Here is a 15114-nt window from a genome sequence, read left to right on the forward strand (position 1 = left end):
TGTCCTTACGTGGCTTCTGTCCTTACAGGCGGAAGGGTGTGTTTGGGCCTCCGGTTGGGCGGTTCTCCATATTTTTTATTGATGACTTGAACATGCCCATGCTGGAGAAATATGGTGCTCAGCCACCCATCGAGCTGCTGCGGCAGTGGATGGACCACCAGGGCTGGTACGACAGGAAACAGATCGGTACGACCCAGATCCTTTGCCCAGTACTCTTGGCAAAAGTTGACCTGTTGATAGATATGCATACCTGCTGTGGAGATTTGTGGTGAGGGTTTTTAGCTACAGCTTAGTATTAATTCCTGATTTTGCACTCTTCAAGGTACTTTTAAGAAGCTGGTAGATATTAATTTTGTCTGTGCCATGGGACCTCCTGGAGGGGGAAGGAATGCTGTCACTCCACGCCTCACCCGCCATTTCAACTACCTCTCCTTCACGGAGATGGAGGAGAACAGCAAGAAGACTATCTTCTCCACCATCCTTGGCAGCTGGATGGGTAAGTTCTGCAGACATCTGCCACCTTCTCCTCATATTGCAAATCAACCCGATAATAATGGAGGTTGGAAAGGGAGGAATAACATGGATGATCTGATCAAAGTGTTGGAAGCTGGAACTTGTATTAGTTTATTGAAGATGCTTTTGGGAAAGCATTGTTTGAATCTTCGCAAACAGAGAGCTCATACACTGTTTAGTCTCAGGGCCAAACTCTACTGGTGCAAGTCTGCAAACTTCAGCTTTGGCTCTCACAGTTTCATACGGTATCCCATAGCCTAGGCCTTTCAAAGAGGATTTTGTTTGTGATGAATGATGCAGATATCCTTCCCCTCAGCAAGTAAAGCGGTAACTCAGGGTTTTTGTCTTTTTCTAGCTGGACTCCTAGGAGAAAGAAGTTACAGAGATCCAGTGCGTAAGTAAGAGCAGAAACTTGAGCAAGAGAGAGAGAGAGACTGTGTACAGAACAAGCTGATGGGCACAGCATTGCATAGCTTACCTGTGCTTTCAGCAGGCAGACACTTGTCCAGACAACAGCCTTCTGTGGAAGCAGAGCCTTCTGTTACTCTCCATCTGCTGCAGCCTGTGGACAGCTGAGCAGGGAGGATCTAAGCATGGTGCTACAGCCACCCAGAAAAAAGGGTTCATTTGGAGTGAAATGAGTCCTCTTATGTTTGACAGGGTGGGAATTTAGGATCATCTTTGCAAATGTGCCCTCATCTGCAAATCTGCCAGTGGGAAGGAGTGAGAATAGTGCACTATGAGAGAAGCAAAGCAGAGCTTTCTGAGTGCTTGCAATATTCACAAGCGTCAGTACCTGACTATGAGCTCAGGGGCACATGGAAGCATCTAGCTGTGATTTAAAGAGGAGTTAAAAAATTTTGGAAATAATGCAAAAAAAGTGCAAGATGGTAGGGTGTCACAGGGCTCTATTTTCCCAGCAGTGTTTGTAATGAACTTGATTGGGAGTAAAAAAGAAAAAAAAAAAAGTATTTTATGCTCTAAAACTGGCAGCTGTGTTTAAATCTTGCCAGACTATTGCATAAGAAATTATTCCTCAGTTGCTTTGCATTTGCTGAGCTCAATGAATTGCAAGGCGGTTTCACTAAGAGGGCACTCACACCTTCTAGCTTAAAAGTAGCTGAGATTCTGCTGAGGGAGTACAAGGAGGGAGAAGGAAAATGTGTCTGCAAGTATTTCAGGTAGGCACTAATTACCTGTCTGGCAGTGTCTCCTCTCTCCCTGGGGTGTGTGGAGTCTTAACACCACAGAATTGTTGCGATGCGTTCTTCCCTCCCTAGATCTGATTCCCTTTAGTTGGGAAACTCATTGGCAAACTGTCCACTGCAGTGAGCAGGTGCTTGGTCAGGTCTCCACACAGTCTCTGCATAAGAAATCAGAATACAATTTTGTTCCTGGCCAAGTCCTAACACCACCTCTGCCACTCAGTGCCACCTGTCTGCACTGCTAGGACCTTCTCATCCCAGAGTCACCACCTTGGCATCCTCTCCACCTTCCTCTGTCTCTGTAGCAGGAGCACCTGCAGTCAAAGACTTGAACGAGCCCTTGGTTGATGCCACTGTCTGCGTGTATTTGACCATCACATCCCAGCTGCTGCCCACACCAGCAAAGTCACATTACACCTTCAACCTGAGAGACCTCTCCAGGGTGTTCCAGGGCATGCTCATGGCTGAGCCCAGCAAGATCGAGGTGAGTCCTCCCATCAGTACAGCCATGCCACCTAGGGAAAGACCAGAAATGTTCCACTTCAAGCATCATTGACAGGCCTCAATTTCTTGTTGAGGCTGCATTTTGGTACTGTTCAATGAACGTGGTGACCTTCCCTTTGGTTATATTGCCTAGTACCAGTAGTAAACAGACCCCCCCCCCGCTGCCCCAGCCCGTCCTTAGCGTGGAAGCAGGTGAGTGGCCACAGGGAGTCAGTACGACACAGCCCGCCATTCAGGGCTGGATGGAGCCATAGGGGACCAGACAGGGGACCACACAGGGTCAGAGGTGTTGTCCTGTTACCAGCTTGTAGCAATGGAGGCTTCTGCCCTTTCGGCTCTCCTGAGGACCTTGCTCTGGCTCCAGCCTAGCCAGTAGAGATTGACTTATCACAGGAAGTACTTGGGACCATGGTTCTGTGCTACACCCAAATAAAAGGATCTTTCCAAAAAACATAAGAACTTCTGAAAACAGTAAAAGTTAAATCAAACTGAGGGAAAGATAAGGACAAACAACATGAATTTTAAATCTCTCAAAAAAAGCCTGACATATGGACAAATAAAGGGGGGATTAGCTGAAGCTGTAATGAGCTCTCTGCAAAGCAGCTGTTTTGACAAGAGTTGTTTTTGAGAGGAGAAGGGAATGCAGCTTCCTCCGCCCAGTTCTTTCTCCAATCCAGCTGCCTTCTAGCAGGAGTGGAGCTGGCCACATGCTGGGCAGAAACCCGCTTTCCTGACAGTGAGGCTCTTAATACTTCTCTGCTTCTCTCACGGGGGTGTTTTGCTGGGATTTCCTACCAGAATAAACTGCACCTGCTGAGACTGTGGTACCATGAGAGCTGCCGAGTCTTCTGTGATCGCCTGGTCAGCAAGGAGGACCAGACCTGGTTTGACAACCTGATGAAGAGTATGATGGAGGAGTTAGGCACCACTTTTGAGGAGGTTGTCCCCTCCCAGCCAGTTCTGTTTGGGGACTTCATGGACCCAACTGCCAATATCAAACTGTATGAAGCAATTGACAGCCAGGAAAAGGTAAGGACCCTGGGAATCATGATGATGTGAGCTATGTTCACATCTTCCAAGTCTTCTGCAAACAAAAGAAAACAGTTAATAGTAATCATGGGGCTGCTTGAATTGAAGGTGTCTGGAATCACAAACTCTCCCAGGGCTCTCCTTTGAAAACCTAGCCCAGATATGGATAGTGGCTGCATTTGGTGCACTGGGAAGTTGAGGTGAACAAGCTGTCTCTGCATTGCCATCCTGGGGCAGCCTGCTACGCCAGATCTCCCAAATCAGCTGCACTTGGGACTGAAAAGTGAAATTTGCTGGAAAGAAATGGCACACTACCCCCAAACAATACTACTTTTGCCATTAAAGACTTCACAATTGACCTTTACAAGTAATTAACGTTACTGCCAGATTCCCTGTTGGAGAAGATACTGCGAGTACTTTGGTAGTGATAATTAAGCAAAGGCAATGAGCAGTGCATTTTGCACTCATTATCAGAAACAGATGATTATCCTGTCGCCTCTCTTGTGATAGCTGTGTGACAAGGACTGGTAATTAACTGAGCTTTCCAATCTCTTTCACAAAGTAGGTGGGCCTGTCCCCCACTGAGGTGAGCACAGCTGAGACAACCAGACTCACCAAGCTGCTGCACAGTCCGCTGATGCGCACAGGACTTTGGCACCTAGACAGGGATCTTGGCACTGTATGAATTCCAGCTGATGTTGCTTGCCCAGGTTCACAGTGAGATTGCTGAGGGGGTAGGACCAAATCGCACAGGTCTTCATGCTTCATCTCCTGCTCTGGCCTGAGGGTGCTGTTGAAGAGAGCCCTAGAAAGGGCAGGAGGGACTGCTTCTGCAGCTATTCTGTGTGATTGCTGCACCAGGAGAGGAGCGTGCCTCTCTACTCATCTACAGCCAGAGGGGTTTTCTTCCAGCACCTGCCCTTTCCAGCCAGGATCCTGACCACAGGATACAGCAGCAGGCAGTGGTCAGCTATAGAGCGAGGAAGCTCTCCCAGGGGGAGGCCCTGGAACAGCATGGGTCAGGCAGCCATAAGCTATTTTATTTTGAACTGTGCCTTGCTGTTTCTCCAGGCAAACAGAACCATTGGGAACAGCAGACCTTGGTCACTTGCCTGAGTTAGTTTAAGGTCACCATTCAGCAGCTGCTGCCACCAACACTAGCTAAATTCAGCCCAGTCCAATGGTAGTTCCTATAGGAACATGGAGCAAAGAGAGCCATCACCACCCCACAAGCAGCTCCTAGGGGGCAACTGAGAGGGGCAGCTACTCCCAGACCCTGCTGAGCACCAGGCTTTGTCCTCCCAGAGGCCTGGCTGTGCTTACACACAATCACCTGCCCACAATTGCTTTTATCTGGTAGCCACAATTGACTGTTTCTGCCTACAGCTGAAGGTTGTGATTGAGGATTACCTGGAGGAGTACAATCAAATCAACACCCCAGAGCTGAAGCTTGTGCTTTTCATGGATGCAATACAGCACGTCTGCCGAATCAGCCGGATCCTGCGGCAGGCTCCAGGGAATGCTCTTCTCCTGGGTGTTGGGGGAAGTGGGAGACAGTCTCTCACCAGACTAGCATCTCACATGTAAGTAATGCACTCCTATGCACTTAATGTGGAGCAGCTCTATTGGGGCTGCCTCCAGAGAATCTCTTTTCCTGCCCTTCCTGCTACTGGTTACACATTTTTTCTGGTTGCTGACTCTTCAGATTTGACACTCAAGAGCTAGGGCTCAGTTAATATGCACATCTACACTAGAAAAATCCTTCCTGGGAGCTGGGAAGCAGGAAGACAAAGACAGGAGTTACTAGTGACAAGTGATAAGTGAAACTGGGAGCCTGGCAAGTAGGACTTGTGAGTCTTGGGAGCCAAGGGACCTCTAGGGTGAAACATGAAGAGCCAGGGAACGAGGCTGGGGAAGCAGATTCTTCCAGCTCTCAATACAGGGTGTGATCCTAGAGAAACACAGTCACAGTTCCCAGGTGCACCAGCCTCTGAGGGCAGCATTACAAAAAAATCCATGTTGAGTTGCTCCCTCTGCACTCTGAGGCACTGGGGCCAAGAATCAGTGTGACTCTGTTAGCTCATGGAGTGTACTTCTCCTGGTTTCTAGCTAGCTCAGGTACCTATGCTTTGAGTAAAACATGCTCTTGAGTTGGTGGCTGAACGCACAGAAGGACAGGCATGTGCTCAGGACTCATTGCAGGAAAACAGCTTGCTTGAGTCCTCTCCCCCTGAGTCCACGACACATACTCAGGATTGACAAAAAAGGATATTTTAATTGGATGTAACTCCACAGGCTTCTCTTTCCTTTAGGGCAGATTATGAGTGTTTCCAGATTGAACTGTCCAAAAATTATGGCATGACTGAATGGCGAGATGACGTGAAGAACATCATGATGAAAGCAGGCCTTCAAAGTCTACCCAAGACGTTCCTGTTTGTAGACACACAGGTACAGGAATATTAGCATGGTGGACTCTGTCTCAAAAGGAGTCAGAAACACATCTCTAAGCTCAATAAATCCCCCTAAAGAGGATTGAGGAGGTTGATACAAACCAGGCACAACTTGTATTTCTTAAGCAGCCCATCTTCATCGTCTTATAAGAAAGCCCCAGGGATACTAAAGGTGGTACATTTGTTGCTAGAGTGACGGTAGAGCTGTGTGTGAGTGGGCTGATTCTTCTGTTGCTCAAGGAAGCCTCTTTCAGCCCCATCCAAGGGTTTGGTGGGATCAAAGATTTTAAACGCAGCTGCCTGAAGCTAAGCACTACACTGACCACTGATACTAGAAGTCCTAAGCAACATCATTCTCTTTCTTTTCAAAGATACCAGTAGATTTAGCACCTTATGCCTGCTGGTTTCACAGGATAATGTTGGCTTGTTACTGTAAACTGTAGCTTGCTAATGACTAGGCCAACTTCTGGAATTCACAGTTATGTTCCCCATAGGCTTTTTTACTGCCTTCATTATCATAGGAACCAAGTCCCTTCTGGCAGTGCCCTAAGCAGTGAGATGAGCATCTGTCAAATGCTGCTTGTTCCCTCATCCTTTTCCCTGCAGTGAGAAGCATATGTGGGAGAAGGGGGGCATGGGAGGGTGCATTTAGTCAAGTAGATGGATGCTGTGTATTTCTGATTTAGCAAAGGTGGAGAGGTGAGTGTAGCTCTGGAGGGAGATCGTCCCACAGACTGTGACACATCTCTACAATTACTCTGTCTCCCACATCAATGAGCTTTATCCTAATAGTGAAGTGTTCTGTGCTGGAAGCACAAAGACCCAGAGCAACCTGGGGTCTGGTTGCAGAGTCACTGCAAGGCAGGGAGCAAGGCCCTGAGCACAATTTGTCTGCAAGGAGACAGTGAATGGGAAGAAGGAGGCTTGTTCTCAGACACACACCCCTACCCCTGAAATGGCTGAACATGGCTGTTCAATTGGAAATGCTGGACAAGGGTCAGAGCATGCTTTACGGGAGCCAAGTGATCATAGAAATTATTTATTTTAACAGAGGCTGAGGGCTATATTTATCCAGAAATTATCTACATGGCATGTGGAGACATGACTGTCTTATGACTTAGGAAACTGTTTTTCCCCCCCCCCCCCCCATCGTCTACTTAGATTAAAAATGAATCCTTCCTTGAGGATATCAACAACCTGCTCAACTCAGGTGACGTTCCCAACATTTACAACCCCGATGATCAAGAACAGATCATGACGGCTATGAAGCCCGTTGTTCGAGATCTAGGGCAGCAGCCCACCAAGGCCAATTTGATGGCTGCATACACAGGACGCGTTCGCAGCAACATCCACATGGTCCTGTGCATGAGGTACAGTTCAGGGGTAGGACTCTGTGCTGTCAGTGTTAATTATTCCCTCCTTTGCCTTGCATCACTTTGTCATAGGACCATTGTTTCCAAGCCCCTGACTTTGGCGGAGGAGTAAGGTTTGCATACTACCATCCCATAGGACTAGATGCTTTTTTAACACTTGCTGGTTTCAAGATGAAGTTTGAAAAGTTTAAGGATATGATTATATGTGATCCAGATTAAATACAAGCTTCCTCCTCCTCCATGCACCATTGAGCTGTTTGTTACAAAAATATCTTACTTGAATTTGGGGCTCAGTTGCACCATGTTTACTCATGAATCAGGCACAGGGCATTCTCAGTGCAAGTACAAGTACAATCAGGGCCATGATTTTGGTCTGGTGATGCAATCTCTGCACTCACCTGCTTGAAATAGACTTCAGATCACATTTATTTCTTGCTCCTTTAGTGTTCTCCCTAGGGAGGGACCCAGAAAACATCACCCCATTACCATCTTAATACTTCCAGAATATACCCAGGACTTCCAAGGAGTGAGCTGTGACATGCACCTTAGGACATGCACCTTAGGACATGCAGCTCACTGCCTGAATTTTCATTCCCTGTTTCCCTCCCTCCTTCTTGTTCCTTGGGTATATTCCCTTCCTTCTTACTCTGTAAGAGTTCAGGATGGTTCTAGGATGGAAGTAGGAAAGATTTTATCCTTGTATCTACAGCTAGTTGTAACATCTCTTTTCTGCATGTCTTTCCCTCAGCCCTGTTGGAGAAGTCTTCCGTGCACGCTTGAGACAGTTCCCCTCTCTTGTGAACTGCTGTACCATCATCTGGTTTAATGAGTGGCCTGCTGAAGCCCTGCAGTGCGTTGCCGCCTCCTTCTTGCACGAGAGTCCGCATCTTGGTGCCTGTACTGAAGATGTCAATGGGATGGTGGGTGCCACACTCAAAACACAGCTCCTGTATGCTCAGTGTGCCATATCTCTAGATATACATAGACAGTGGATGCAGGACACACCTGCAGAAAGGTCCTACCGTGTAGCAGAAATGTTTCATGGCAGGGTCATTCACATACTGAACTGGTTAGCTTTTGTATGCCTTGAAATGGGCATGTCCATTTGTCACTCTCTCTATGGCATTGAAGCCCACATGCATATATAAGCTCTGCTGTGGCTGTATACTTAGGCCCCTTGTGCTCTCTGTGGGTATCACATAGACTTGTTTACCACATGTTCAGTACTGAATAAGATTGTTTCTTTCTTTTCTCCTTGTAGATTCAAGTATGTGTAGAAATCCATCAGAGTGTGGCAAAGAAGTGCCAAGTGTACCTAGCAGAGCTGGCCAGACACAATTATGTCACTCCCAAGAGCTACCTTGAGTTCCTCAGCATCTTCAGTTCCCTGATTGGAAAGAAGAAACAGGAACTGAAGACAGCCAAGAACAGGATGAAAAGTGGCCTGGACAAGGTTCATCTCTCACACCCAGGAGACCTTTGGGCCCCCCTTACCTGCTCTGAGCAGGGTATTTATAGCTGCAGGGATGCACTGAGATGCCCTGCGCATCTCCTGCGTAACAGGAGAGAACTCATGCTAAAGCAAATGAGAACTATGCCTTCTGCCAGGGCCAGTCTTTCTGAAGGTCTGAGTCTAACAGCTCTAAAAGAACGATGGTCCCCAGTCTTTGGGGACCACAGACCTCTCTGTAGCTCATCATCTCTCAGATTGTTCTTTATTACCCTTTAAATTGAAAGCCCTATAACAGCATCATTGTTCTGCTGACTGATTGCCATGAGCTTATGAAGTAATGCCCATCATGTGCAGGAACCATTAGGCACTACTGTTTATAGGCACACCACAGTGCCAGACTGCTGCTTAAGCAGGGACCAGGGCAAGACCTGCTTTGTAGAGCCTGACACTGGGCAGGGAGCACCCACAAGGGCAGCACAGCCCTTTCCTAGGGCTTTCCATAGCTGCTGCCCGTGCTCTCACTCTGCTTTGCTTCCACAGCTCCTGCAAACAGCAGAGGATGTAGCAAGGATGCAGGAGGAGCTGGAGTCCGCCCGCCCTCTCCTGGCACAGGCAGCCAAGGACACATTGGCAACCATGGAGCAACTGCAGGTACCGCTGCTGGACAGCCCTGCACTTTCCAAGTCTGGCTGCTTGGGGAGGCCTTGCAGGAATTGTACAAAATCCTGCTTGATCTGACAGTAAAGAGGCCCCATATTAGCAGAGCAGGTATTTATCCAGAGCAGCACTGCCAGCAAGGATGGCCTTCTGCTGGGGTCCCTGCTCTGGAGTTGGTGGGGGCCAGTCACAACCTACCAACCAGTTGCTAGCAGAAGCAATGGCTCATAATCCCCTGTCCAAAACCACAACCCGGGGGTCAGTCAGCCAAGCTACCAGCTTCCTTTGCTTGCAAGGTTCTACACCAGTAAGGACAGACCAGCAACACTACTAACATAGTCCTCAGGTGGCTTGAGCAGCTCTAAGCCCAGACTGTTGTTGCTGAAAGGGATCATTCCCCCACATCCCATCCCCAGGGAGCTGATCCGGCTGCAGCCTGCCCCTGCTAGCCCAAACCTCAGGGATCACCACACACAGTCACTCATGCCACTGCAGAAGAGGGAACTATCCTGCGTTGGCTGTCACTACCTTCCCTCCTCCTTGTGTTCCTCCCTGCCTGTGTCCTGCTGTGGGATGGCCAGACCGAGACAGAGGGAACAGAGACACTAACATCATACAGCTCTGCATGCAAAGGGGAAAGAGTCTGCAGTCTCCCATGTTCCCACACTGCAGATAAAGATTTGGCTATATTCCACATTTCCTTTACACCTGGTAGTGTTTTAACCCTGGGGGTAGGCAAAGTGACAGTTCTGCAAACAAAACCTTCAGTATATCTTCTTATTCCTCCATCTCCCTATGCATTTGCATCCCTATGCATCCTCTCCCTGTGCGAATAGGAAAAATGGGTAGAGCAGCTAATTCCTGCAGGACTAACACTATTCCAAGGCACAGCCAGAGCTGGAGCTTGTGGGTGATCTCTACAGGCTGATAAAAACCTCCTGCTGGTATGATGTGGGAAGGGGATCCCCTCCAGCAGCTAGCCCCAGCATGTCTCTGCTGGAAGAAACACATGACCTGCCAGGACAGCTGTGATCCTTACCTAGCAGTGCTAAGCCAAGCCAAAGGGGTGCTCTTGCTCCAGGATGCTTCTGAGGCTGTCTCGGGTGTTGCAGGTGGACACAGCTGTGGCTGAAGAGACAAGAAGTGCTGTGCAGGCTGAGGAAATGAAGGCCAAAGTAAAAGCTCAGACAGCCCAAGCCATTGCAGATGATGCTCAGAAGGACTTGGCTGAAGCCCTTCCAGCCCTGGACGCTGCTCTTGCCAGCCTGAGGACCCTCAACAAAAGTGATGTTACAGAGGTAACTGGCTTGAGGGAGAGGGTGGCAGAGCTGGGTCTGGTCCTGGACAGCCTCTCACTTTGCAGCAATTCCCTTTCTGGGGGCTTGCAGCATCCCCAGCCTTTTCCAGCATCTCCATCCATCCCCCTGCGCTCACAGTCTGGGCAGCTGCCCATGCAGTTTCTCAGCTTCACTCTTTCAGAAGAAAAGAGTTTTGAAGGGCAGAGAGGCAGCAACTGGCTCCTGGGTGCTCCTACATGTTGTTTCCAACTTGTGCCAGAGAGGGTGTTGAGGAGGGCTCACCCCATGGTGCCTGTCCATGGGGGCAAGCAGCAGGCAGTACCACCATGCAACCCTGAGTATTGACTGCACAGCAGAGGGGCAGATCTAGCAGCACGCTGTCTGAACCAGCAGGCTCTTTTGAAAGGGGATCCACCACAGGCAGAGAGGAGGAAGAGGCAATGGCTGGTGGGCTGACTTCAAGGAACACTGGCTTGAAATAGGATAGTCAAAGGAGGGTGTGACACTTTGCCTGGCAAGTGTCACAGCCCATAGCCAACAGAGCAAACTCAGCAAGTACAAGATTTTACCACACAGGGTGTAACAGCTGTGGAGGGGAAGGACAGGCATATTGCTCTGCAATTGTTAATAACAGACCTTTTTATTCCCCACAAAACATACAAAACTCCTTTCCCCAGAAGGTGGGGAAAAAGACAGCATCAGCCCACGTGCCCCCAGCACCCGTCCTCTTATAGAGTTGGCATGAAAAGTCTCCTGTCTGTAGAAGGCTTCCAATGCCAACTCACAAGATGCATCGATTTCTTACACATCATCTAACCCACCCACCAGCTTCAGGAAACTCTTTATTTAAGGAATAAGCTCCCTGCTTCTTTTAAGCCCAGCTGCTGGGCCATGACCCAAGTAACCTGTCACTGGAGCCAGGACCACCAGAGTTCTCTCCCAGTCCAGGATTAATGACCCAGCCAAACCAAAAGAGGACACCACTTCTATGGCAGGGAGCAAGCATCCCTTTGACCTACTCCTTTGCATAGGGCAGCTCCATCAGTGGTCCCTCAGAGGAAGCTGACACCTGCTTCTCCAGCTCCTCCACCACCTTTCTCAGCCGATCCTCATCACAGTAAAAATATACATAAAGGTTGCGCTCTGTCTGCAGGATAGGGCTCTCCAGAGATCTGCGCTTGACCTTCAAGTCACTCAGGAGGTCTGTCAACATTTGGTAGATGTTGGCCTGCATGATGATCAGTTGCTGCATCAGCTCGGTGATCTCCTGAGAGGCAGAGCCCAAATGCATGTGAATGTGCAGAAAGGGGGATTTCCTCCCACCCATGGAACAGCTCAGCCCACCAGAAACAAACTACCCGTCTGGCTCTGGCCTCCAAAGACATCCAGTACAAGGAACAGAGGTAGCTTACTGGGCCGCCTTGGCTAAGGCACCCCAATCTCTATACCTAGCAGCACATGTGAAACGGTAAGAATCACCTTTGTCCCTCAGCCAGCCACTGCCTCACTGGATAGCTTTTGGGACAAGGCAAGGATCAGGCCAGCCTCCTCTCCCTCTGAGGGCTGAGAGGCAGTAAGTTCTCCCCCCCTGCACCCAGGGAGAATGGCACAGAGGGCTCTGGCTCACAGCCCTGTGCCACCCAGCAAGGCCTGGTGGAGCAGGAGTGCTTGCTTACCGGAGAGGAGAGCTGCAGCTGGTTGGAACTGTTGTACAGCAGCCGGTAGAGCACCTCTGTGGAGGACTCCAGGGCAGGGAGCTGGGACATAGGAGCTGCCAGCTGTGCTTCCAGCACCCTCTGGTCCTGAACCAGCTGGGAGCACTGGGCTTTTATGGCCTCATAGCTGCAGAAGAGCTGCTCCTCCCAATCTCGCCTCACCAGCATGTCCCAGAGCCTGCAAGAGGGGACAGCCAGCCAAAGGTGTGAGCAGCATGCCAGTGCTGAGGAAGAACAGGGCTCAGGGGACATTGTGTGCTGTGGGACTGGGATGCAAACAGCTGTGGGGCAACAATGAGAGGACAGCCACTCCTGGTGAGCAGCCCATGTCCTGGAGGTCTGGGAAGAGCATCATAAAGGACCAGGCTGGCTCAAGAGCCGGTCAGCGACTCCTTGCTGGCAGACACCACCACCAGCTACTCCAGAGCTGTGCAGGGAGGACCGAGAAGCCCCTGTCAGTGCAGGACACCCAACCAGAGAAAGCTCTTGCTCCAAGCAGCTTGTGCTTCCTTCTGGCCCAGCTCTCCTTCTCCATGGCTGAAGACTTGCCTCTACACTCTCCACCTTCACATCCTAGGAAGACCTCTGTACTCATTCTGTTGTCCAAGCCCATGCTTTGCTGCATCAGCCCTAGCCAGCCAGGAAGAAGCAGATGCCATCTTCTGGGGAATTTCACACCACTGTGGAGTCAGGGTGGCTCTGCACTGGTAGAAGAGCACTGCTAGACTGCCTGGTAGCTTGGGTCTGCCACATGCCTCTCCCATTGCCATGCCACTTCCTCCACATCTAGTTTGTTCCTCATGCACACACGCACACCCAGGCCCTTACCGTACAGCAGAGAGGTCTTTGGGGTCTATCCATGTGCGTGGACAACCCTTCTGGGAGGAGCTGGCATCTTTGAAGTAGTCCTGCTGCTCCCACAGCCTGGTCTGGGCTTCCCTCATGGCAGTTTCCATCTCCCTCAGCCAAGCAGCCTTCTGGTCCAGCTCCTTTCTCTCCCATTTCAGCTGGAGCTCCAGCAGATCCAGGCGGCTGTGCTGGTTTGCCAGCCACGCAGCCGCCTCCTCCTGCCTCCCAGCAATGTACCTCAGACGGGCAGCTTCCAGGCTGACCTGCCTCTGCAGGACAGGCAGGCAAGAGAGGCGGGCATCTGCCTTCAGCAGGGGTGGCAGCTGGTGGGTCAGGGTCTGCATGATGTCGCAACGCAGGGCATGAAGCTGCTTCTGAAGCATGGCAGCCTGACTCCGGAGCTCTGCCTCGACTACATGCTGTGCAGGGGGAAGACAAGACAGGCTGGTGTCAGGGTGCACTGCTAGCACTGCCTGGCTCTGCCACCCCCTCCTGACATATCAGCTGTGCTCCAGCATTCAGCAGGAGGGACTGCCTGCAGCATAGGCAGGCCCTGCCACAAAGGATGGTGGAGGAAAGGGAGCACTGGCCCTACCTGGTTCTCTTCAAGAGCTTTCAGAGTCCTCTGGGCCCACTCCAGTGCAGCACAGTTGCCTTCTACTTTTGCTGACATGACTATAACCTCCCTCTGGGCACAGATACGTGCTTTCTCCATTCGGCTCAGCTCCTTCCAGTAGCTGTCTTTGTCCCCCAGTAGCTCATCTCCATCAGTCCCAAGGCTTTTTGGCATCGTTGTTTGTTTGGCATCCATTCTCTCTGTGGCTTCCTGGCTGCCATCTCTCTCCTCCTCATCCCCCATGCTCAACACCTCTCTCCCATTCCTCCCCTCCACTAGCAGCTCTGACCTCGAGCCCTGGTCTAGTATTCCCTGACTTGCTGGTGCCACCCCCCATGGTGTCTTTGCACACTCTTGATAAGGAGCTCCTCTTCTTCCTTCCAGAATTTTCCAGTCTGAGTCCATATGTATCCCAGCCTCCAGCCTTTCCTTCAGGCTGCTCTCTCCCTGTGCACTTGCTCCCTGAGCAGCTGGAGCCTGGACACTCCCCAGTAGGACCTGCTGGATGAACCTCTCAAACACGTCAGTGGCCTGTTGTTCTAGCTCCATGTAAGGGCCAAGATCCATCTCACACAGCAGTGCTGGTGGCCGGCCTTTCCCCATGTCCCCATGCCACTCTGCCAGTTGCTTTGCAGCCTTGCTGATCTGGCTCAGGACAGCACTAGTTTGGAAGATCTCCACTTCCAGGTCCATCTGAGCCTTCCTCAAGTCCTGCTTCAGCACTTTCTCCTCCTCCTCCAAATACCTCAGCTCCCACTGCAGGTTGGCTGCCCAAACCTGCAGCTTGCTGTGCCGCCAGAGCTGACGGTCACGATAGTCCTTCAGCTCCTGAAGCTCCTGCTGCAGGGCCTCCAGAGAGGGATCCTCATCATCCAGTATCACGCTTGGGAGCTGCCGGACCTGGTGGCACATCTGCAATGCCTGCTCGAGGGCATCGCCTTCCAGGATGGGCTTGCCTGCAGCCAGCAGGGCATCATAGGCCTCCACCTCGGCTGGGCTCAGCACATTCTCCTCACTCACTGTGCTGCAGAACCACTTGAGGAACTGCGTTGTCTGAGGGCAGTCAAAGAGCCAGTCAAAGTCCTTCTCACAGAGGGTGTCTGCATGGGGGTAGACCAGCCTCAGCGTCGCCACAAACTCTGCTCCTCTGTTGACTGTGTCCGGTGGGAAGGCCTGGGAGTATCTCCGCCTGAACATGGCAAGGATGGTCAGCACTAGAACAGAAAAAGCAGGAGTCATCCTTAAGGGTCCTGACACCCACAGCCATCTCAGGGGTGCCACAGCAGCACTCCTAGCTGCCTGCTTGAGGAGAAACTCAAGCAGTCCCTCCACAAGTGCTGCAGACCAGCTCATGGGGTGCAGCATTGCTATGGTGGGGTACAAGACAAATGAGAGCCCACAGAGCAAGGGAGAAAGCCTACCCGTGCCCCATTTCCATACAGGCTCCTCCCC

The 15114-nt window shown here is 50.7% G+C and overlaps 2 protein-coding genes across 2 annotated transcripts in view; one reads left to right on the forward strand and one right to left on the reverse strand.

Moving 5' to 3' along the window:
* Positions 1–15114, forward strand: part of DNAH1 (dynein axonemal heavy chain 1) — a 76948-nt gene that overhangs the window by 48142 nt on the left and 13692 nt on the right. Inside the window, exons 44-55 of the mRNA XM_072875777.1 lie at positions 29–186; positions 323–496; positions 869–907; positions 2024–2202; positions 3021–3251; positions 4638–4834; positions 5564–5699; positions 6863–7071; positions 7823–7994; positions 8336–8527; positions 9068–9178; positions 10297–10482. Of these exons, the coding sequence (XP_072731878.1) occupies positions 29–186; positions 323–496; positions 869–907; positions 2024–2202; positions 3021–3251; positions 4638–4834; positions 5564–5699; positions 6863–7071; positions 7823–7994; positions 8336–8527; positions 9068–9178; positions 10297–10482 (1984 nt within the window). The remainder of the gene's footprint in view (positions 1–28; positions 187–322; positions 497–868; positions 908–2023; positions 2203–3020; positions 3252–4637; positions 4835–5563; positions 5700–6862; positions 7072–7822; positions 7995–8335; positions 8528–9067; positions 9179–10296; positions 10483–15114) is intronic.
* On the reverse strand, positions 11498–14901 carry LOC140657972 (HAUS augmin-like complex subunit 3). Its single transcript, XM_072875778.1, has 4 exons — positions 13642–14901; positions 13026–13465; positions 12159–12375; positions 11498–11749 (listed from the first exon to the last, which is right to left on the reverse strand). The coding sequence occupies exons 1-4, from the start codon at positions 14899–14901 to the stop codon at positions 11498–11500; spliced, it is 2169 nt and encodes a 722-aa protein (XP_072731879.1).

The sequence above is a fragment of the Ciconia boyciana genome, chromosome 11 (assembly GCF_034638445.1).
Source record: "Ciconia boyciana chromosome 11, ASM3463844v1, whole genome shotgun sequence".
NCBI lineage: Eukaryota > Metazoa > Chordata > Aves > Ciconiiformes > Ciconiidae > Ciconia > Ciconia boyciana.

Coding starts and splice junctions, on each gene's coding strand:
- LOC140657972 (XM_072875778.1), bottom strand. CDS start 14,901: ATGACTCCTGCTTTTTCTGTTCTAGTGCTGACCATCCTTGCCATGTTC. Junction 12,376..13,025: donor AAAGACCTCTCTGCTGTACG/GTAAGGGCCTGG, acceptor CCCCTCTTGCAG/GCTCTGGGACATGCTGGTGA. Junction 11,750..12,158: donor AGCTGCAGCTCTCCTCTCCG/GTAAGCAAGCAC, acceptor TCTGCCTCTCAG/GAGATCACCGAGCTGATGCA.